The sequence below is a fragment of the Scyliorhinus torazame genome, chromosome 11 (assembly GCF_047496885.1).
Source record: "Scyliorhinus torazame isolate Kashiwa2021f chromosome 11, sScyTor2.1, whole genome shotgun sequence".
Classification (NCBI taxonomy): Eukaryota; Metazoa; Chordata; class Chondrichthyes; order Carcharhiniformes; family Scyliorhinidae; genus Scyliorhinus; species Scyliorhinus torazame.
The window spans coordinates 52,598,945-52,622,759 of NC_092717.1; the positions used below are offsets into that span (position 1 = coordinate 52,598,945).

The 23,815-nt window shown below is 43.0% G+C and overlaps 1 protein-coding gene across 2 annotated transcripts in view; it reads right to left on the reverse strand.

The window, feature by feature from the left end:
* LOC140385282 (transcriptional activator GLI3-like) overlaps nucleotides 1–23,815 on the reverse strand; it is a 526,585-nt gene that overhangs the window by 455,105 nt on the left and 47,665 nt on the right. For both annotated transcript variants that reach the window (XM_072467248.1, XM_072467249.1), the window contains exon 2: nucleotides 22,322–22,484. In XM_072467248.1, coding sequence (XP_072323349.1) covers nucleotides 22,322–22,445 — 124 coding nt within the window. In that variant the 5' untranslated portion in view covers nucleotides 22,446–22,484. The remainder of the gene's footprint in view (nucleotides 1–22,321; nucleotides 22,485–23,815) is intronic.

Consider the following 23,815-nt stretch of genomic DNA (forward strand, 5'->3'; position numbering starts at 1 on the left):
TCATGTATACATGGAGCTGGAAGACATATTGGTGAGGACTAACTTTAATAAATTATTTTCCATAGGGGCTCTGCCACCCCTCCGCCAAGTCATAGTCACAATGCTGCCTCCGGGAAGTCAGAGGTTTATGATTGAAACTCCATTCAAGGGAATAAAATCTCTCCTGACACTCGTGCAGTGCAGGGGGAATGTTGCACCACCACAGATGCCATTCCATAGCTGGATGTAAAAGATCCATGGCACTATTTGAAGGAGAGGAGTCCTCCCATTGTCCAGGCCAATATGTATTCTTCAATCAACATCACCAAAATATATATGACCTGATCTAAAAACAAAAGTGCTGCAAAACCTCAGGACAGGCAGCATCTGTGGGGAGAAATGTGTTTAACTTTTCAGGTTAACGGTCTTCCATCAGGACAGTTCTAATGTAAGAGCAACGACCCAAAATGTTGGCCTGGATTTTCAATGGAGTCAAGGGTGCTCGCTGGAGAGTTCAAAATGGCAGGCCGGATCCCGGTCCGTAAGTCCCTATCCCATTCTCTCCATCTCAGAACAGTGGTTTAAGAGCAATCACCTACAAACCAAGACAACCATGTAGCAGACCATTAGCCATTTAAAAATCCATTCTGATGCCCTGACCGCTCGTGTGAAGTGCTGCAATACTCTCCTGAGAGGGTGTCAGGGATAGTAGTGGTCTGTTCAATATTGCACAAGATGGAACAGTGGAGAGGTGTACATCTGCAACATCAACAGCCCGGTGAAGTAGACCACTTAACAGAGGGAGAGGCGAAGGGGAAAATTGAGCCATCTGCCTCGGGTGAAGATATAACGGAGGAGGATGAGCATGCGGTGGAAAATGCACAGATGGTGAGGTCCTCACTTTGGAGACCGTCACTGCCTGGTCCCATAAACCAAGAGTGCTCCCGTGCGGTGCAAGTGATGCAGGACGTGCAGATATGATGGAAGTACCAGCAGAAATTCTGTAACTTGAGACTGGGCAGCATGAACTAAGCATAGAACCACATAAACACCCGGCAATGATGTTCTCCAGCATGAAAGAATCTATGCACCTGCCTTCTTTAATGTCATTACCATCGCTGAAGCCCCCATTATCAATTGAGCACCCAAAACTATGATGGACATTTGTAGGTTCACCCTTCACAACTGTCTAGTAACTGAGGGATGCACTTCTGGCTGCAATCTTCAGTGACACTGGTAAGATCCTGCAGTTGCATGTTTCTTCTGTATGTGCCACTCAGCAAATAGAATGTAGAACATACAGTGCAGAGGGTTGCCAATCGGCCCATCGAGTCTGCACCGACCCACTTAAGCTCTTCCTTCCACCCTATCCCTGTAACCCAATAACTCCTAACCTTTTTGATCACTAAGGGAAATTTATCATGGCCAATCCACCTAACCTGCATGTCTTTGGATTGTGGGAGGAAACCGGTGGGAGGAAACCGGAGCACCCGGAGGAAACCCACGCAGACACGGGGAGAACGTGCAGACAGTAACCCAGTGGGGAATCGAACCTGGGACTCTGGCGCTGTGAAGCCACAGTGCTATCCACTTGTGCTCCCGTGCTGCCCACAAATATAGACCAATGCTTTCATTCTTTGACTTATAGGGTGTAGTTACAGAAAATAAAAAGATACACTTAACAATGAGATATACCACATGTGAATTCATTGATGATCAAAACACCATGGCACTTTGAGCTCAACCACTCCCATGTGTAATCCTAATTCAGTGCAATTGCACATGCAGATACAGGTCATTAACAAAAAAATGATATAAGCAAAACCCTTGGTCCTTCCTTCATGTTCTAACATGCTCTAAATGCCCATTATGCTTGATTCACTTCCCCAATGCTGAATAACCATCACCACCACCAGTGAAGCCATGATTGAAGGTGCCTTTACCAACAGCTTTGACACCTTCACAAGGCAATGTGCCATATTTTTTACACCATTTGCATGGCCCACTCCTCACTGCACAAATCACCCTGATGTTTGTATGCCCACCCCCCATCCAGGCATATTTTGAGCTCTCTTCTCCTGCAAGTGACCAAAATGAACTGGGGAACACTGAATCCTGCATCGATGTATGAGCATGATCTGTGTGACTGCATCAAAGTGGGCATTCAGATGTCACCCCATTTATGCTTCAACATAAGAGTGTCATGCCCGTTCAGTTATTCTTGTTGATAGTGACATAAGGGACATCTGACCATACGTTTCTGTCAGAGGCAAATGTACGCTTCAAACAGCTCACCTTGCCCAAGGGCAGCAGGTCGTCAAACTGCTTGCAACACTAAATCAACATTCAGACCATATTCGCCTAATGTGCTCACCACAGCAGCAATTGCTTACCATTCTCTCTTGATTACCACAGGGGGGTTCCTTCTACCTGCTGGGTGCAGGGTATCCTCCAGCCTACAATCTCCTGCACGAGGAACTAACGGTCCTGGTCACAGAACCTGGGTGCATTTAATTAATGAGGCTCAGTCATGCTGCTCCGAGGGGCATTCTTTTACAACAATCAATAAAGCACATGGACGAGCCATGAGTCTCTGTGTCACGGTACTCAATACACCTGCAGCCACTTGCTGGAATCGTCTTCTCAAGTGTCCTTGATGCCCGACTCGGTCAATTGTTGCCTTGATGTCAAGGACAGTCACTTTCACTTCACCTCTGGAGTTCAACTCTTTTGTCCCCGTTTGAACCAAGGCTGTTAAAAGTTCAGGAGCCGAGTGACCCTGGTGGAACTCAAACTGAGTGTTAAAGAACAGGTTATTGCTAAGCATGTGCCACTTGATCGTGCAGTTGACGATCCCTTTACTGACAAGAGAGTAGACTGATGGGGTGATAATTGGCCGGGTTGGATTTGTCCTGCTTGTGTGTACAGGACATACTTGGGAAATGTTCCACATCATGGGTAGATAGCAGTGTTGTAGCTATACTGAAACAGCTTGGCTAGGGGCACGGCAAGTTCTGCAGCAAAGGTTTTCAGTACTATTGCCAGGAATCATAGTCACTTAAGTATTCAATGGCATCTGTGATGCTGGGAACATCTGGAGGAGGCAGAGATTGTGATCATCCACTCAGCCCTTCTGGATGACGATTACTACGAATGCTTCAGCCTGATCTTTTCCACTGCTGTGCTAGGCTCCTCCATTTTGGAGGATGAGGATATTTGTGGAGGCTCCTCCTCCAGTGAATTGTTTAATAGCCCACCATTCCTGGCTGAATGTGGCAGGACTGCAGAGCTTAGATCTGATCCATTGGTTGTGGAATCACTTAGCTCTGTTACTTGCGGCTTACACTGTTTGGTATGCAATTAGTCCAGTGTTGCAGCTTCACCAGGTCGACACCTCATTGTTAGGGATGTGTCATGTTGCCCAGGTTATGCCTTCATGCATGCGTCACTGAACCAGGGTTTGATCTCTGGCTTGGTGATAATGGTAGAGTGGGGACATGCCAGGCCACGAGGCTACAGATTGTGGCTGAGTAGAATTCTGCTGCTGATGATGATGGATCATAGCACCTCATTGATGCCCAGTCGAGTTGCTAGATCTGTTTGACTTCTAATGCATTTAGCATGATGTTAGTGCCACACAATATAATGGAAGTATACTTAATGTGAAGAAGGGACTTTGTCTCCATAAGGACTGTGCGGTGATCACTCCTACCAGTACTGTCATGGATGGACGTATCTGCAGCAGGCAGAAGGGTGAATGAGAGGTAAAGTATGTTTCTCCGTCTTGTTGATACCCTCATCACCTGCCACAGATCCAGTCTCGCAGCCATCTCCTTTAGGACTTGGTCAGCTTAGTCTGTGATGGTACTATTGACCAATCTTGGATGATAGACATTGAAGTCCCCCATCCAGAGTAGGCTCTGTGCCCTTGCCACCCTCAGTGCTTCTTTGAAGTAGTGTTCAACATGGAGGATGAGGTACATGGTATCCAGCAGGTTTCCTTGTCCATGTTTGATCAGATGCCATGAGACTTCATGGAGTCCAGATTCAATATTAAGGACTGCAGGGCAACTCCCTCCTGACTGTTTACCACTGTGCCACCCTCCGATGGGTCTATCTGGACCAGTGTTTTTCAAACTATTTTTCCGGGGACCCATTCTTACCAACCGGCCAACCTTCGGGAACCAACCGGGCCGATCTTTGCTACCCCCGCCTGCCGACCTTCGCGACCCACCATTTTCTCTTACCCAGTTTGTTGCTGACAAAAATGGAGGAAATGGTTTTGGGTCCCTATGGCCCGTTTTGCCCCTCGAACTTGAAAAAAAGACCATTTTTTTTTTTTTTTTTTTTAAATGCGGCCGCACTGCGCATGCGCACCGGTGATCGGGCACGCATGCGCAGTATGGCCGAATTTATTTGATCTGTTCCTGGCCATTTTGAAGGCCGCTCGCAGCTGGCATTATTAAGCCGGCTGCTGTGGATTTGCGCAATCGGGACCCACCCGCGGATCACGTCCGTGTTTGACAATGCCTGGTTAGGCTAGCAATGGTTGTGTCTTGGACATTGTCTGTAAGGTATGATTCCGTGAGTATGACGATGTCAGGTTGCTGCTTGACTAGTCTGTGAGGCAGCTCTTCCAATTTTGGCCCAATCCTCAGAAGTTAGCATGTTCATGGTCGACACGTCTGGATTGGCCATCATTATTTCAGGTGCCCAGGTTTATACTCGGTGGCCAGTCTGCTTCCATTCCTTTTTATTGACTTTGTAGCAATTTGATACAACGGAGTGGCTTGCTACGCCATTTCAGAAGGCATTTAGAGTCAACCACATTGCTGTGGGCTGGATGTACATGCAGGCCAGATCAGGTAAGGATGGTAGATTTTCTTCCCTAAATGACATTAGTGCAGACATGAATATTGTGACACGGTCCTTTTGTGGGTTGGGTGTACTGTGTTTGTGTGCGAGGTACCTAGAGTATAATGCTGCGGTTTGGAGCTTATAGGACCCTGTTGGAATTACCCCTTGGAATCACACATGCCTGAGAGGGTAGTGTAAAGTCACAGTTATAGGCAAATCACTTTTGGGTGGCCACACTTGAAAATGTGACAGATGAAATTACATGTGGCTGAACATGCAGGGTCTGCATATGGGGTCCTGATAACAGCCTCAAGAGGTGCAATGCTCACTTCACTTGCTGTAAAATGTTGTGACCTGCTGTAGCTACAAAGATGCTGACATCTACATGGCTGCTTGTGGTTGATCTTTCTAAACAGTGAATGTCAGCTGTGTGGACACTCCTTACATATTTGCCATCGGCAGACTTCAGCATCTAAAGTTTCCTATGGAATGCACTCAAAGGACCATCTCTTATAACAAAAATAACGAGCGGACCAACATTTTAAAACTAATATTCGCATAACAACGTAATGAAATCTCCTCGCACGCTGCCTTGTGGCCCCAACACAAATTCCTTCCTGCCACAGAGAAGGACTTGCAGAGTGGCAATTATATAGGACCGAAATTGAGAAAATCCCACTTCACATATCATGTCCGCCTCTGTCTCCAAAGTGTTTCCAGGGTCAGCTGGCCGGACTTCAACCTGCACTCACCTCTTGGCAATGAAGACGGTGCACAAAGCCAGGAAATTTCCTTACTCCCATTACCCCTTTCAAAGATAAAAATTCAGTCCGTTAATGCGGTTTCTCCCCACAGATGCCGCCTGACCCGTTGAAATCACCAAGCATTCTTTTGGCTCTTATTTCAGATTCTCAGCATCTATAGTATTGTGTTTTTGTATATTATCAGGTCACTATTACATTCTGTTTGTGCAACCCAGGTGCACACAAATCTGCTGCAAGTGTTTCCTAAATTACAACAGTGATTACACTTCAGAAGTACTATGTTGACTGGAAAGTTCTATGGGTATCTTGAGCTCGACAAGGACTTTACATAAATTCAAGTGTCAGGGTCCTTCCTTTTATTCCCTTATTTTCCCTTTCTTGTATTTTGCTTTTTATAATTTTTGATCACTGGGTGATTAATGGACAGAGTGAATGAGGAATTCAGAAGTTGCAGGAGAGAACGCTCTGCCAGTTTGAACAGGAGGTTCAGACTTTTCGGTACTAGAGAGATTGGATGGCATTCTTTCTGATTGGCTGCCTGGGAGCCAATGAATTGGCTTAAAAGGCCGTACTTTGCCCGGTAGCAGGTGGTGATTGAAAAAGTCCCCAGGAACTCTGTTTTGATTCCTGGAAGCACAGGGACAAGAACTCTCTCTCTCCCATGTTATCTCCAGAAAGGTGGAGTGTGTTGTACTTCTGGAACTGCAGAGAATGCGAATGAATCTACAGGAAAACCATTATAGGCTGCAAACAAAGACCAGAATCCCATCTGTTTTTTTCTCCCTCCAGAAAGGCTGTGAGTGCCCTATTTCTGATACTCCAGAGGCCTGACCGAATCTGCAGCCTCAGGCTGCAAGTAGAGTTTGAAGAGGAATACGGTGTTGGAACAACCACCTGAAACAAAGACTCTTTTTCCCTTTTATGATTTTTTTTTAACCCCTTTCGTCCCCTCTGTGTTTATCTTAAAAGTAGGGAATTAGGAATTAGATAATTAACCAGTTGTATTTGCTGAATATTTCATTACAGTTCTTGTTATTAATAAAGTAATTCTGTTTACATTTACAAACCTGGTGACTGTAATAATTGGGCAGTCAAGGGCCAAAGACTTCAGGTGTTTTTCTACGAATTATTAGTTAATCACTTGTGTTGTGACTCCAGTCCAATGGGGTTGCAATTGACCACGTACTAACCCAGGGTGTCTTAATAAAGTACTTATTTTCTTTATAAATCTTAGGTAGAAGGCCTGTGGTCCTGTAGAAACAGAGTAAATTTAATTTGTTGCGTTTCTCCAAGGTTTTCATTGCTATTAAAGCTACAGTTTACTGGGCAGCACAGTGGCTGGCACTGCTGCCTCACGACGCTGAGGAGGCGAGTTCCATCCCGGCTCTGGGTCACCGCCCGTGTGGAGTTTGCACATTCTCTCCATGTTTGCGTGGGTTTCACCCCCACAACCCAAAGATGTGCAGGGTAAGTGGCTTGGCCACGCTAAATTGACCCTTAATTGGAAAGAAAATTGGGTACTCTAAATCTATTTTTAAAAGTTAGTTATCAGAAAGATCCCATGAAGATCCAACCCCATCAACTTTAATTCAGATTTACGTCCTAATCTCCCAAAATGAAAAGTCAGTAAATGATGCTTCATGTTCAGAATGGTGTTTTCAGCTATCTAGACCCTAAACTGTGTAATTCCTTCCCTAAGCCTCTCCACCCAACTGCTGTTTTAAGATCCTCCTTAAAATTTACTTCTTTATCAAAGCTTTTACTCACCTGCCTTAACATCTCCTCCTTTGGCTCAATGGCAATATTGTCCAATTGGGCTTCAGCAAAAGTAACCTCAGATGGTTTAGTGTGTTGGAGGTGCTATGTGACTGCGACTGTTGTTGTTGAACGTACTTTTATCTCTAAACATATGAAAGGACATACTCTGCATTTTCTACTATATGCTCCAATGCAAAGAAAGGTACTTGAGAATCGTAAACTATGCAAGCCATTCCCTTCAGGAAATTAGAGCAAAAACTAAAGACTGGTTGAAAAGCAATGAAAAGGGGCGGCACGGTGGGCCAGTGGTTAGCACTGCTGCCTCACAACGTCAAGGACCCGGGTTCGATCCCGGCCCGTGTCTGCTTGGGTCCCACCCCCACAACTTAAAGATGTGCAGGGTAGGTGGATTGGTCACACTAAATTGCCCTTTAATTGGAAAAAAAAGAATTGGATAGTCTAAATTTATTTTTAAAAAGCAATGTAAAAATCTGGAATTCTGACATGAGCTGAGAGCAGTGGCATCAGGTTTTCAAACCCTTGATTAGCCTATCAAGAAATTGTATTTATCTCTGTTTAGGACCACTTGTTAAAATATCCAGCAGGAGCAGAACAACGCATATTGTGGCAGCATTATGCAAAGAACATAATTAGTCCTCATTGGCTGGTTTTTGAGATGGCTCGCCTTTATCTAAACCAGCAAAACGTTAATCATTTACTTGGAAGAGGTGACAATGGATTTGCCACTTTCTTTGTTGACTGCTCCTTCAGATTAACCTAACAACTCATGATTTCCCACTATTAACAAAAGCCAGTGACACATCCAAAAATAGTAACTCTTATGAAAGGGATTCCCTTATGAAAGGGATTCTGTCTTCCAAGAGCATATTGTCCACACAAAGTGTTTACATAGACAACTATCGACATTTTGCTCATCTGTAGCTTGGCTTAAGTACACACAGAACCTCTAAAGGTACAATAAAGCCATTCAACACCATCAACTCCTCTGAGACATTTAAAAAATGGAGGCACATGAATTCTTGTTTATATTAGCAGCTGGTAAGAAGGTCAACCATTAGGAACTACTTCAACGAATCCAAAGAGTACAAATTCTTAATGGAAAAGAAAATCCGCAGAGTTTCTAAAGGAAATCCTTCATTAGTGCGAAGTGCGCCCAGCATTTTACTATAGCTGCACTACAATAAACATCTTTTCTTTAATATTGGATGTGTGTACACAGATCGGATTACAACTTGCCATTAAAATAAGCCAAATATTTTTGAATCTAGTGGGACAAAGACAGCATTTTAGTATGAACAGGTTAAGAGAAAGCTCATTAATGTTTTACAACGTAACAAACATGCCATTGCAAAAAATTGTTTTCAAAAAAGTAAAATGTTATAAAATTGGCATTGCCTGTTTTGTGCCCAAAGACTATGAAACCAATATGGTTAGCACTGCTGCCACACAGTGCCAGGGAACCAGGTTCAATTCCGGCCTTGGGTGACTGTGTGGAGTGTGCACGTTTTCTCATGTGTGCATGGGTTTCCTCCGGGTGATCTGGTTTCCTCCCACAGTCCAAAGCAGAGGTTGGGTTACAGGGATAGGGTGCTCTTTCGGAGGATCAGTGCAGACTTGATGGGCCAAATGGCCCCCTTCTGCACTGTAAGGATTTGATGGATTCTAAATAAATGCTTTCATAAATATATGCAATTATACACTTGCATAAAACACCTGTAAACAAATCTATTTTCTTGAGCATCTATTCAAACGTTTTTTTAAAAAGACAAACAAGAGAACACTAAATTGACAAGTTCCATTTTGGGTGCACTGATTTGACAAAAGGTTATTCAGAAAAGTTATAGGCTGATGGTTTTGAGCCCCCTTTTTTTAAAAAAAAAGGAACTGCTTGGCGTGGCACAGTGGTTAGCACTGCTATCTCATGGCACTGAGGACCTGGATTTGATCCCAGCTCTGGGTCACTGTCCATGTGGCGTTTGCACATTCTCCCCGTGCCTGCGTGGGTGCCTCACCCTCACAACCCAAAGATGTGCAGAGTAGGTGGATTGGTCACATTAAATTGTCCCTTAATTGGAAAAAGTTTAGACAAAACGCTGCAAATGAAAAGTCATCTAAATTAAACACAGATCAGGGGCAGAATTCTCCCAACTTGGGCCGAAGTGCTCTTGCAGGGCCGGCAACTTGGGGAGTGTTTCTTACTGCAGAGGCCAGTGGGAAAACATACTATATCGTCCAGCAGCGACCTCATTAGTTATGCACCCTGGGGTTTTGCACTGTATTTGACAGAGGGGCAGGCCTGATGGCGCATAGTCCGCCATCGTATGCGGGTGCCTTATTGAAAAGGCGGCCAACATCACTGACTCACTACTGAAGAAAGAAGATGGATTTCCTGAAAATGATAATGGACCTTCAGAAACATTCCGAGGCTGGAAGATTGAACTCCTCTCGGATACCAAATATGGTAGATCCATCTGTATATGCTGCCCCCATCCACTGCTGCGGTGTTCCAAGATCCAGGGTTTCTGCCGGCCACCACCCCAAACTCCGAAGGCAGCCCCAGGCATCGTTCAGGCGAGTCCGACATTTGTATGCCACATTGTTCCAGATGTGTTTTTTCACAAGACGTAGTAGAGATTCTGGCGTATGTGGTCAGGCCTTCATCTCCATCTCTTTAGAGGTATGCAAATAAGTTTCACGCTGGCCTCAAGTGGGTTTCCCAATATGGCGGTAACCAGTGGAAGATCCAGAGGGAAATTCCCGCTGACGTAAAATGGATTTTGCGGCTCCTGCTGAATCTTTCCCCCGCCCACTCATCATTGCACCCATCACTGGGGCATGGGAACATTCTGCTCCAGTTGTCATCTTTAAATGACCCACCAAAATAATCCATCGCTATTTTCTGTTATCGTTGGATACTCTCTAAATTCTACAGACAAGTATATCAATTCATTCCAAGGGCCAGTCCACAAATAAATCAACAGTAGAGAAAATAAGCCATAAACAAGCTTGAAGCATTCTTTCACATTAGCAAATAGCAAAACACAGCAAGTAAGCTAAATGGCGGTTGAGGACTCATTGTACATTTTATTTTCTTCAAAAGGCGGACTTTTGGAACTTCTGGAACTCCTTATTTCAAGTGTAATCAAATTAAAACGCTTTGGTGTGCCTACTGCAATTTTTATGGGTTGTACAGTCGAGCGTGATAAAGAAGGACCATGCATTTTTTCTTCAATTATTTTTATTTGGGATTCATCACCTCCTGTAAAGAGCACATCAGTTGAATCCAGTCACCCAACCTCAAAAGGAATACAAAGGTTTGAGCATGGACAGACTTGAGCGGCTCTCGGTCTTGAGCTAATTTTTATCATGTATCGACACTAGGGAAGATAGATAGTGAGGCAAATAGCGGCATCAAAGCCCCTCGCATCAAAGCCCCTCCCATAAATGACAAAAAGCGAAATGACTAATTGTAATTTATACATTTCAAATATATATGTATAACATATAAAACCACCAATTCTTGGTTGAAAGGCATTTTAGTGGTCCTTGAAATTCCAAGTAAGCTTATCCTGAGTTGTGTTCGCACAACTACTTTCTGACTGGCCCCATGTAATCCTGCTCCATATCAAAAACAGTATTGTCAGAGCAAGAATGGTGATGATATTCTTCCTGTTATATTTATTGTAACCAAATGAGCTCCAGTTTGCAAAACAAGCCATAAACTTTACTAACAGTTAAAATAAACTTGCACAACCTGGAGTAATGAGGAAAAAGTCAAGCATATAAAGTGCTTCAGAACTTCTATTCTTAATCAATCACCGAAGACCAATGATATCATTAAAGCCTTTGATCACAGATCTTCTTTCAAGCTCACAATCACAGTTGGAGTGACCTGGGTTTTCAGAAAGAATGGAGAAAATACCTCAAGAGACAAAACAGTGAAATCGGAGCAATCATCAAATAATTCCTCAGGAAGAAGGAAAAAGGAATGATGTATCCTATAGGAATACAAAACACACTCCACAAAAAAGGCAGTAAAATAAATTCGTACTGGACAGCAGTCAAATATAAATTTCACATTAAATTAACCCTGACATTACTTCAAACTTACATTACCAAACCTTGTAATGGAATGCTTATAAAATTCCTTTCCAAAAATTGACAGTTCAATTTTGTTTTCCCAAATTTAGAAACCAAAGTAAATTTGCATGTTTAAAGTGGGTTGATGCTCTTGATTAACTCCACTTTGATTTAAAAAGCAGGAAATGCCACCAAGACAGTAACTGTACTGTGATTTTAGCGATTAGCAGCTTGATGGCAAACATTTTTTTTTACATTTGGAGCACTCAATTATTTTTTTCCCCAATAAAGGGGGAAATTTAGTATGGCCAATCCACCCAGCCTTTGTGTTGTGGGGGTGAGACCCACGCAGACACGGCAGAATGTGCAAACTCCAAACGGACAGTGACCCGGGGCTGGGATCGAACCCGGGTCCTCAGCGCCATGAGGCAGCAGTGCTAACCACTACGCCACATTGCCGCCCTTTCGGCAAACATAAATAATCTACAATTCTGCATAAAATTGTCGAGAGAACCCCAGCCCCTGCTCCCTCGAACAACAAGGATTGAAGGATCTGTTCCAGTTCCTCGGCCAGGGCTGCCATTTTCAATTTGCTCAGATATAGGAAGTGCAACTGTGCGCTCTGACTCCAGTGCAACCAGAGCCTTTTTGTTCAACAGCACCATCGCGCCCTGAGGGAGGACACCCATCCTAAAGCATTATAGAGACCTCATTGTTCTCTCGGGTGAATTAAGAGTCCATGGCTTTACCTGAAGCAGAGTTGGGTAGTCTGCTCCCATCCTGGCCAATATTTATCTCTTTTTAAAAAAAACTAAAATCAGGTGACCTGTTCATTTATTTCACTGCTGTTCGTGGAATCTTACTGTGTGCTATTTGACTGCTCTACTGAACTAGCAGTGACTACATCTCAAAAGTACTTCATTGGCTGGAAAGTGCTTTGCAACATGCTGAGGCCATGATGGGTATTGGACAAATGAGTTTCTTTTCTTTTCTTTTATGAGATTTGTATGGTTCTTTTTTTGCCTCCACTTGCTCTAGTACGGAGCTGAAACATAACAACGGTCACCAGTTCTATCTGAACTGCTCTACGGTACAAAAGTAAATAAAGGCATCTCCAAATTGACAAGTTTTATAATTTGTGCAATAAAAAAAACCATGCAGTTTCACAAACTTAAAATCCAGTTAAAAATAGCTTTGAAGATTAACACTGATCACATGAAGAAACATCTTCATGCTTTTCAGTTTAATGGGATGCTGGAGACCACCCATCCTGACTCATAGGTCTCTGCAACTAGTCGCTAACATGGGTCAACCTGCATTAAAACCAGTAGAAAAGGCACAGGATTTAGTAAATCATGGTTTACGTGGGTTATCACCAGCTTAGAGACAACCATGTTTTGGAAAGCAGCAACCCTCACATGCACTAAACCGCAGCTGGATCAAAATCCTGGGACTCCCTTCCAAACAGTGCTGTCTGTATCTACACCACTTGGGACAGCAGCGGTTCAAGGCAGCGGCTCACCACCACGTTCTCATAGGCAATTAGGGATGGACAAAATATGCTGGACTAGCCAGCAAGTTATCATCCACATCCTGTGAAAGAATTTAAAAAAGGTATAGGAGCAAAAACAAAAACAGATGTGCTGGAGATATCCAGCAGGTATGGCAGTATTTGTGAAGGGAGAAACAGAGTTAAAAGAGAAACAGAGTTAGAAGCAGCTTTAATTGCCAAGATTGCAACTCAGTGATGCCTATATTGGAGGATATAAACAACCCACAGCAGAATCTGGTTGAGTCACGGGGGTCTTGCTTGCTGGCTGGAGAGCCAGCGAGACCCCCGCGCGCTGCTGCCTCTTTTCAGGAAGGCCTGCAGGACCACTGCCAATCAGGCAATGGCAAAGCCAGTGTCAGAACTTCCCCTAGAATCATGATCCTGGGGATGCAAGTCTCGCCCGCCAAGTTTCAGTTGCGTGCATGCTACATGACGACAGGTCTGCCCACTACTGGGTTATTACTTGGTCACTTAAGAACCTCAATTGGCAGTGGGGCTGGATGGCCGACCATGGCCTTCTCACTCAGAATGTAATTCTGGCTGAGGCAAGAAAGCAGCACGGTTCTGGTGTGCTACCAGCCCACCACATGCACTTCCAGTCTCAAAGCTCATGAGCAAAGAGAACAGATGACTCCGCCCCTCGATTTCTACTTTTCATCTCCGCTAGCTCTATAGAATTAGCAGCCAAAGGCAGGGAAGTCTTGGGGCTGTCTGGTTAAAGAAGAAGACGGCTACAAATCTAATGCCTGTGTGGTCTCAGAAAGAGATGTGACCAGTTCAAATTGGTTTTCCTTCACTAAGGACAAAGTACGATTATGTTGGCCACCATCCAACCTTCAAAATGGTCATTAGATGACATTGCAGCAATGCCTCTATGGTAATGATTTTTCAAAAACAAATGCTTGCAAATAAAACACTAGAGGAAAGCAGAGACTATACATCAGTTGGGAGGCAGGACCATCTGCAATTGGCAAAGTCAGGACATAAGAAATAAGATCGGAATATACTATGCATACCCTCAAGCATGCTCAATTCTTCAACCAGGCTGATCTTTGTCCTCAACTCCAATTTCCCACTCCAGATCTCTTTATGCCCTTGGAATCCAAAACTCTATACCAATCTCAGCCTTGAACATACTCAATGACATGGCATCCAGAGCCCTCTGGGGTAGAGAATTCGAAAGATTGACAACTTTCCAAATGAGGAAATCCCTCCCTTCTCAACCGTAAATGGCTGACTGACCTCTTAGCCTAAAATTATGCCCTCTATGTTCTCCAGCCAGGGAAATAGCCTCTCAGCTTCTACCCTGTCAAGCGGCACTGTGGCACAGTGGTTAGCACTACTGCCTCACCACTCCAGGGAGCTGGGTTCAATTCCAGCCTCGGGTGACTGTCTGTGTGGAGTTTGCACTTTCTCCCCGTATCTGAGTGGGTTTCCTCCGGATGCTCTGGTTTCCTCCCATAGCCCAAAGATGTTCATGTTACGGTATCACAGTGGTTAGCACTGTTGCTTCACAGCGACAGGGTCCCAGGTTCGATTCCCGGCTTGCATCACTGTCCGTGTGGTATCTGCCCGTTCTCCCAGTGTCTGCGTGGGTTTCCTCCGGGCGCTCCGGTTTCCTTCCACAAGTCCCGAAAGACCTACTTGTTAGATGAATTACACATGCTGAATTCTCCCTCAGTGCACCCAAACAGGTGCCGGAGTGTGACTACTAGGGGATTTTCACAGTAACTTCATTGCAGTGTTAATGTAAAGATTATTATTAGGTGGATTAGCCATGCTAAATTGCCCCTTAGTGTCCAACGATTAGGTGGGGTTATTGGGTTACGGGGATAGGGTGGAGGCGTGGGTTTAAGTAAGGTGCTCTTTCAAGGGCCGGTGTAGACTCGATGGGCTGAATGGACTCCTTCTGCACTGTAAATTCTATGATTCTATAAAGCCTCTCAGAAGTTTCTATGTTTCAATGCGATCACCTCCCATTCACAATTAGTGAAGTCCACTGGATAAGCATATGCAGTTCAACTCTCTTTCATCATGTTAACAATAGAGATCAATGAGTATCTAACCATCTACATGAAAAGCAATTGTATCACTCGGACAATGAATTGCTAAGGCAACTGCGAACTTCAGTGGATCCTTAGGCAACTCATTCACAAAAAAAAAAAGAACTGTGTCTATATAGTACCTTGTAAATCTCCTGGGGATGTCCCAAAACACTTTGTAATCGGTGCACATGTTTTGGAGTGATTATCTCAGCAAATGTAACAATATTGAAATAATTCACAAACAGCAGATGATTAATAAGACTATTTTTTTTTAGGTCTGTTGTTGGTTGAAGGATTATTATTGACCAGGACACCCCTTCAACAACTAGCAGATGGGGTCTTTAACACCTGCAGACAGAATTTTGATCCTGCGTCCTCTCCAGAAACGAGCACTCCCTTCATAGTGCAGTCTGATTATTTGCTGTCAGTTTGAACCCAGAACCATGACTCAGGGTTGGAAATGCCTTCAACTGAGCCAAATCTCTCACACAGTGAGATCATATACAAATAAAACTCCCTCTTCCCACCCACAACCAGTTATTGTGAAAATATATTTGTTGGAACACTGTCCTGTGGTAAGCAACCTACATCGTATAGCAAAACAAATTGATAAACTGGTGTAAGGACTTTAAATATAAATGCAAGGCACATATTTGATTTAGTCTCGAATTATCCATGTTAGGGTGTCCCAATCACAAGACTCCAAATCTAGCTTGCCCTCTGATATTTGCCCCCATTTGCTAGCCACACAAGAGAGGGAAAGGCAAGCGAGATTGCCTCCTCTTCCTAAGTAAGAGATAACATATCCTATTAGCCATTCACAAAACGAAGCACAACAAAGCAATAAACAGACACCATACTGCTTTGTGAGGAGGAAGAGGAGGAACGGTGAATGCCACAGAAGGAAAATGCTAGCTGGAACACAAAAGAGAGGTGAAAAGGAAGTGTGGTATAATTCTGGCTATAGCTCAATAACCAATGAGCAAACAGTGTGATGTGGACAGGTTGGGTGAGTGGCCAAATGAATGGCAGATGCAGTATAATTTTGCTAAATGCAAGGTTATTCATTTGGGAGCAAAAACAAGACGGCAGACTATTATCTGAATGGCTATGAATTAGGAGAGGGGAGTGTGCAACGAGATCTGGGTGTCCTCATACACCAGTCACTGAAGGTAAGCATGCAGGTACAACAGGCAGTAAAGAAGACAAATTGTATGTTGGCCTTCATAGGAGGAGGATTCGAGTACAGGAGCAGGGATGTCTTGCTGCAATTATACAGGGTCTTGATGAGGTCACACTATGGAATATTGTGTGCAGTTTTGGTCTCCTTCTGAGGAAGGATGTTCTTGCTCTAGGGGGAGTGCAGCGAAGGCTTCCAGATTGATTTCTGGGATGGCGAGACTGATGTATGAGAAAACGTTGAATCAGATAGGATTGTATTCGCTGCAGTTCAGAAGAATGTGGGGGGGGGGTGTCTCATAGAAAACTATAAAATTCAAACAGGACTTGACCAGGGTAGATGCAGATGCAGGAAGGATGTTCCTGATGGTGAATGTGTCCAGAACCAGGGTTCACAGTCTGAGGGTACACAGTAGACCATTTAGGTCATAGATGAGAAGACATTTCTTCGCCCAGAGCAGTCGGCCTGAGGAACTTATTACCAGAGGAAGTAGTTGAGGCCAAAACATTGTATGTTTTCAAGAAACATTTAGATATAACACTTAGGACGAAGGGGATCAAAGGATATGGGGAGGAAAGCGGGATTAGGCTATTAAATTGGATGATGAGCCATGATCCAGCATTTAATATATTTAAGGTTGAGATTGACAACAATCAAGGGATGTGGGGAATGGGCAGTTAAGCCCATTATCATAATGAATGGCGGAGCAGGCTCGTAGGGTCGAATGGCCTCCTCCTGCTCCTATTTTCTATGTTTATATGTGAAACATTTATGATACCCTGAAATTATGTTGTAACAGCCACCATTTTATCTCAAACAGCACAGAGATTAGTATTTCAAAAATATTTTGTTGTATTATATTCTCTATGCATGTTACACAATGCTTTCTGTACAAGATTGGGTGTTTGCATATTTAAAAGAATGTTTTATAGAAATAAAGTGGTAAATTTATTCTTCTTCATTTTAACTGCTGTATAAATTAAACACTGCAAAGGAAAATTAGGCAACCTCACAATGGAGCATCACTCGAGTCAAGTAGAGATTGGAGAATCAGTGTCACAGGGTTGGAAACCAAACTCCGACCTGCGCTCCCATCTGATCAAAATATACTATGTTTCAGGAATACAGCCTTGCTGAATTAACCTTAACGTACCAAATTACCACAGCCTTCCGTTACTTCACTTAAGGATCCTTTGTGCGTTCGCTATTAGACCCAGGGGAATAGCATCAGATGATCCAGGTCCTGTCCTTGTATGGTGCCCACATTTATAGTTCCAACAAAGAGTCATCGTCAGCAGGCATCCTGGCTAAAATTCTATCCCTAGCCCAGGGGCATTTAAGGTGCACCACTGCAATCCTTGACTGAGAGGAGTTAATTCAGGAATCCAACCAGAGTTCCGATCAAAATAACCCCCTGTGTGTTAACCAACTGAGTTATCATCAGTGCACTTTTAAATAGTTTCTGAGAAGTAACCCTTGGTTGAGAAAAATATAAACTTGTATCTACAAGTAAACACAAAGTTAAATATTGGTCTCAAAATCAGTGGATTTAGCTGCTATAATATACTGAAAGATTAAGTGCTTGCAACCCAGCAACAGCAATGGGGAAAAAGAGAACGCTTACAGCTGCAATAACACATGTATGCATGCACATCAGTGAGCTGAGAGAGCCTGGAAGTGAAAGGGTGCAGAGTCAGCAAAAGAGGACAGAGCCACAGAAAAATAAATGAAAAAAAAAAATCCAGGGTATTTTTTCCCTCTTGCATTGAAGAAAGATGACACAGAGACACAGAAAGAAATATGAAGCGGCACTCGTTCAAATGCTCAAGTTAAAATGCCCAGGTTAACATCCACAATTTGATTAATGTGCTCTCAACAGTATATTTGAAGCCAAATTCAAAAATCAATAGATATGTGTTGTTTGAAAACCCATACAACAAAAGCTGCCATCCACCTATTAATGTAGGTGGCTCGACAATTTCGAGCTTTATACTTTTTCATCTCCACAGACTTTGATCAGCCTTTCTGAACAGTATTCTCAGAAAGCAGTTTATTACCCACTCCATCAAGTGATCAATGATTTCATTAATATGACAGATCACAAAACTGTCGTATCATTGATACAGGCTTGAAAGATGATTCCAGTTTCCTGCCACATTTCCACAGTCTAGGATACTTACTGGCAGCTCGACTCCATTCAATATTTTCACAGACACAGAAAACTAAAAATCCATTTTCAAACCAATTTCAATTAGAATCCAGGAGTTGTTATCACAGGTGCAGCAGAATGGGTCTGTAAGTGGAAAAGTCGTCTGTCCGTTCTGAAATGAAACCTTATCTGTTGCCACAAAGATGGCTGAGGACAGCCTATCTGTAATTTACTTTTTATCCTGTGTTAACTTAAGCTTACTTCTGTCACATGGAATTCCTACTACTTGCTGTTAGTGGGTAATCTAAAAGCTTAAGGAGCGTATGTGAGCATTGATCTTTTCTGCATGAACGTTCCTTTGAACAGATGCCCACCTCCCCACAAATTCTAAGTAACTCAAAATTATACACAGGGGTAAATACCTGTGGGGTTTTTTTTGCATTATTTTGCAAACTTTGCATTAATTTAAGCTTCAGAAATCTGAAACAAAAAGAGTGCAGTTTTAAAAAAATGACAAGTTCTGTCTCCACCCATTGCATTCCCAGAGGTTTTTTTATTTGCAAGGACTGGGACGTCAGTATTTCATTAATTCTGCACCCAAGTGGAGAGGCTTTTCTCTCACCTCCTCCAGTCTCTTTTAGCAAATTATCCCATGACGGTGGATTTATTCTCTCAAAGACCCCAGACTTTGAGAAACAACAAAAGAATCAGAAGACTTTCTGGTCCACCTGCCTGGCGAATGATGAAGCAGGGAAAAGCATCCCCCAGAGAAACCAATCAAACCATTGTGTAGCACAGTCAGACCTTTTCAACTGTCAAACCAGGAGAGTTGGAAAAGAGATGAAAGAACTTGGGATGAAGCTACCATTTATATAAAGATACAGGAATGGTCTCCTAAGATTTAATAATTGGGATGGTACTCAACTTTAACTGAAAAAAAACAGCATGAGCTAGCCTGGCCAAAGGAGGGAAAAATAGTGAGTGGAAAATCCCCAGCCTTTATTTAACAACTCTCCGAATCAGGCATTTTAGATGAAGTCAAATGATGAACAGTTAGAGGTTATAAAATCCACTTAGCAGACCTTAAACTGTTGGAAAAATAAATGTGCTGGGTTTTTTTAAAACCAAAAATGAAACAGCATTTTTTCTTTTAAATGATGCTGCATTATTTTAATCCCTACTTACAAAAGGACACAGAGATTTTGTGAAACCAGAGGGTAACTGCGAAGAAACTCTGAAGTAATATTCATTTATAACTCAAAAATGTTACATCTTCCTAACAAAAAGAATAGTGGAATTTGTACAAATCCTGGAATGTTTCTGTTTCATTTTGATAGGTGGGTGGATTGGAGGAGGCAAGAGCAGCGGGGGTTGCAAGAAAGGTTTTCGTAACACAGTTTAAAATCTGGCTTGTCCCAGGGGAGTCAGAGATCCTTATCAGCCACTGTGGATTGGGTTTCATGGCATTCCTGACTGCCTTCTATCCTGATGTGAGAATCCGCACACCACCACCATCCAACCCCCTCCCCCCATCCCACCCTCCTCTCCTTTCAGAATGTTACATGCTGGCTAAGCTCTCTATATTGCTCACTGCCTCCTTTCAACTCTGACCCACACAACGTGAGTCACGTATTGCTTCATTCTGACCATGAGGCCATAAATGGGTAAAGCATTTTAACACTCCTTTTATAGGAGCACAGGCTGGAAAGTACGAGTTACTACTGCAACAGGAACTGTTCCTTGTAAGAGCTCCACGGCTTCTTTTTTTATTGCTACCCCAGGATGAGCTATTTTTTTTGTTGTTCCCTCTTGCCAGACTCAACAAAATGAAAGATGCCAACTAATAGGGAAGGCAAGTGGAGTGGGGGGTGGGGGGGGCTGGAGGGTGACGCAAGGATTCATCACTGTCACAACATTCCGGGGATGGGGCAGGTTGGGGGATAGGAGGACATGGGGATAAACGTTAACAACTTAGTTCCTCTTGGCAGACTTCAAACTCTGCAACACTACCAGGAACATCCGTCCACCTGCCTTGGAACAAAAGAGGAAGCAGATTAAAGAAAGGCTGCGTTTGCTGCCATGTACCGTTGTGACATCATTGCGAGTTACGGAGATCAGAACTCGACCCATTCTGCCAACATCAGTGTGATACTCATGCTCCTCATTTAGTTTCTCGTTGTTTTCAAAATAAAAATTCAAACTTGCAATGAGAATGGAAACCAAGTGCCTCTGTGTTGTTCCACATTAAATCTGACGAACAGCCGCATCTTCATAAGGGAGGGAAGAGAGAGAATTGAATAAGTGTGTCTTGGTGGAGGGGAGAAAATAATTCTTGGTGTTATTTTATAACGTATCACAGAAAAACCAGTGTGAAAATCTGCAGAGGAATTAAAACATTGCTCCAAAACAACAAGACTGCCCCTGGCACTATTTTTTTTTAAAAAACAGAACAGAATATCGGATACTCGGACCTCCATATCTATTTTCCAGATCTGCAGCATCATCCAACGAGACTGTGTACCATGATAATCGGAGCTCTTGTTTTCTTCAAGTACATTCTATTACCATGGTTTAAAAAGGACTGAAAATTAGTTTTCTGCGCAGATGATTGTTGGCAGTCATCCTGCGTTGGCAAGGGCCAGAGTTTTAAAGAAAATGGCCACATCCCTGACATTAACGCATTTTCTATCAAGTCACCGCACTCAATAACTTCGGCTAAATGTATTTTAGGGTTCAGAGTTATACTCATACATAATCAAACAACAAAATCTTTTCTAAAAACTTCAGAAATGCACGCATGGTAATATTTTGTCTGCTCCCAAATGCAGGTTCAGAGCAGAAGGCACAAGAGGAGGAGGCAGGGCAGAATGGAAAAAATAGGGACATTCACGTGGAATCTTATACCACAAAGAGAGGCATTCAACCTATTATGCCCGTGTTAGTTCTTAGAAATAAAAAGTTCTTTTTTTAGTTCCATTTGCCTGCTCTTTCTCCATAGTCACACAAATATTTCCCCTTCAAGTTGATATCCAATAACCGTTGAAAGTTATTACGACGTCCGTTTCCACCATCCTTTCAAGCAGCACATTCTAGCTAATAACAGCACGTTGTATATAGAGAAATCTTCATATTCCTCTGGTTCGTTTGCTAATTACCTTAATTCTGTTCTCAGGTTACCAACATTTTTGCTACTGGAAATACTTTCTCCTTACTGTACCAAAACCATGCATAATTTTAAATCTCCCTGAACCTTCCCGGCTCGAAGGAGAACAATCCCCGCTTCCCTAGTCTTTCCACTTAACTGACGTCCCTCATCTCTGCACCCAAACTATTATTTTCACCCTCTCAGTATGTGCAAACTGCTCCATAGTTGTGTGCACAGGGTACCTGTTGCCTCAGTCTGAATCTAACATTTTATTCACAGATTAGAGGACTCAGCAAGTCAGGTGTCCAATCTAGGTCACTTTCCAATCGTCTTGTACTCCCTATGCCCATTCTCCCCCAGCATAAACCAGAAACTACATCCGCATGACTAAACCAAGCACCACATACTCAATAATCACAACTCCGCACAGGCAGAACACTCCACAGCATATTTTGAATAGGAAAAAAAAATCAACTTGCACATATGGACAATTGGCAACAACTCCTGCACGGTCCACGAAAAGGAGGGGGGTGGAGAAAAATCACGGTAAATCTCATCAAATTACAAAGAGCAGTTTTAACTGGAACAGAACTCAGCAGCATAAAAGAAAAATTGCTCTGCATTGGGTTTAGAACACGGATTACTTTAATTCCAAATTCTTCTTCCTCCACCCACTTCCCAAAACAAACAGAAATCCAGGTGCAGCTGATCCATTCATGAGGAATGCAGTGAACAAAAAAAATAATTGCTGCTCTCACAGTTAGCAAATCCGCGTACACTACACTACTTACCATTGGATGTTGTACTGGAGGCTATGGCTTTTTCGCTGACATCTGTGCGAGACGATCTCTTTACAATGGAATTTTCTACTTTTTTCTTTTCAGCTGCCGTAGTACTGTGCGACTGGGCATCCATGGTGATGTTTCATTACCCCAGATCTGAACACCAGCACAACTATAAGGCAAATAAAGTGGAACAATATTTTAAATTAAAATTCACATCTTCACACTATACAAGACTTCACAAGTCTGTAATGAGCTAAGATACTACGTTAAAGAGCCTGTTAAATTTATTTTAAGCAAACCTTTCAAGTAGTCTTACAACCAAACACTTAAGACATTTCTGAATACCAATCATTGAAGCTGTAGGAAGCGACAGCACAGCTACAACTTTCCTGAAAATGTGAAACCATGGAGCACGTTAAAATATTTGCACCCCACCGCCAAGCACTGAAATAAAGTTCTACTTTTCAGTTATTGCGGAGGCAAATTGCAATTTAAACTGGTCAATGCACATCAACTCTCACAGGTAATCATCAGGAAAAGCAGCTTTCTAACATTTCACAGTCTAGACAAAGGCAACCACACCATGCCTTTTGTATTTATGAACAAGTTCAAAGGCGAATACTCTAGACTTTAATTTTAATGTAATCCTGCTAATACCAATCAGCACACAGGTGTATCTTTCTGTTTAAAGCCCAGTTGTGGATTTTTGCCAAAAGGAGTAGAAACATTAAACATACCCAACACCCAAAGCACAGCAGACATTTGGTAGATTTGCAGCAATTGGCAGAAATCTAAATTTTACTGTAGTCAAATGCATTTTATCAAAAACCATGCATAAAACAAATCAGTATATCCGATCACAGTAATTTATGCAGCTTAATAAAAAGCTTGCAATTGTAGCAGACATGGTCACTGTCCAGATTTTGAAAGTGGAGGGGTGTGCAAACTGAAGGAATGCACTGTTATTGCCCAATATAAACCCTTGCAAAATACCCCCATTGTCTTCAGCCACTGTGAAGACCTGAAGAAAACTATTTATGCCACCTGTTTTTTTTTTATAAAACATTTTTTATTAAGGTTTTTTAACAACACAATTTTTCCCGTTACAAACAGTAACCCCCCCACCCCCCGTAACAAAATAACGCAAAATCTCCCTGAGCAAGATATATACATGGCAAGATGGTATATTTACATAGCTTTATACACTGGCTCTTGGCCGCACGTACCGTTTCCCCCTACCCTCCATGCTATCTCCCGCTCGTCCATCCCCTCAAACAATCTCTCGTTCCCCCCCCCCCTCCCCCCCCAGGGTTGCTGCTGCTACTGATTGACCTTCTTCTAACGCTCCGCGAGATATTCTAGGAATGGTTGCCACCGCCTGTAAAAGCCCTGTGCAGACCCTCTCAAAGCAAACTTAATTCTCTCCAATTTTATGAACCCCGCCATGTCATTAATCCAGGCCTCCACGCTAGGGGGCTTTGCCTCCTTCCACAATAGCAA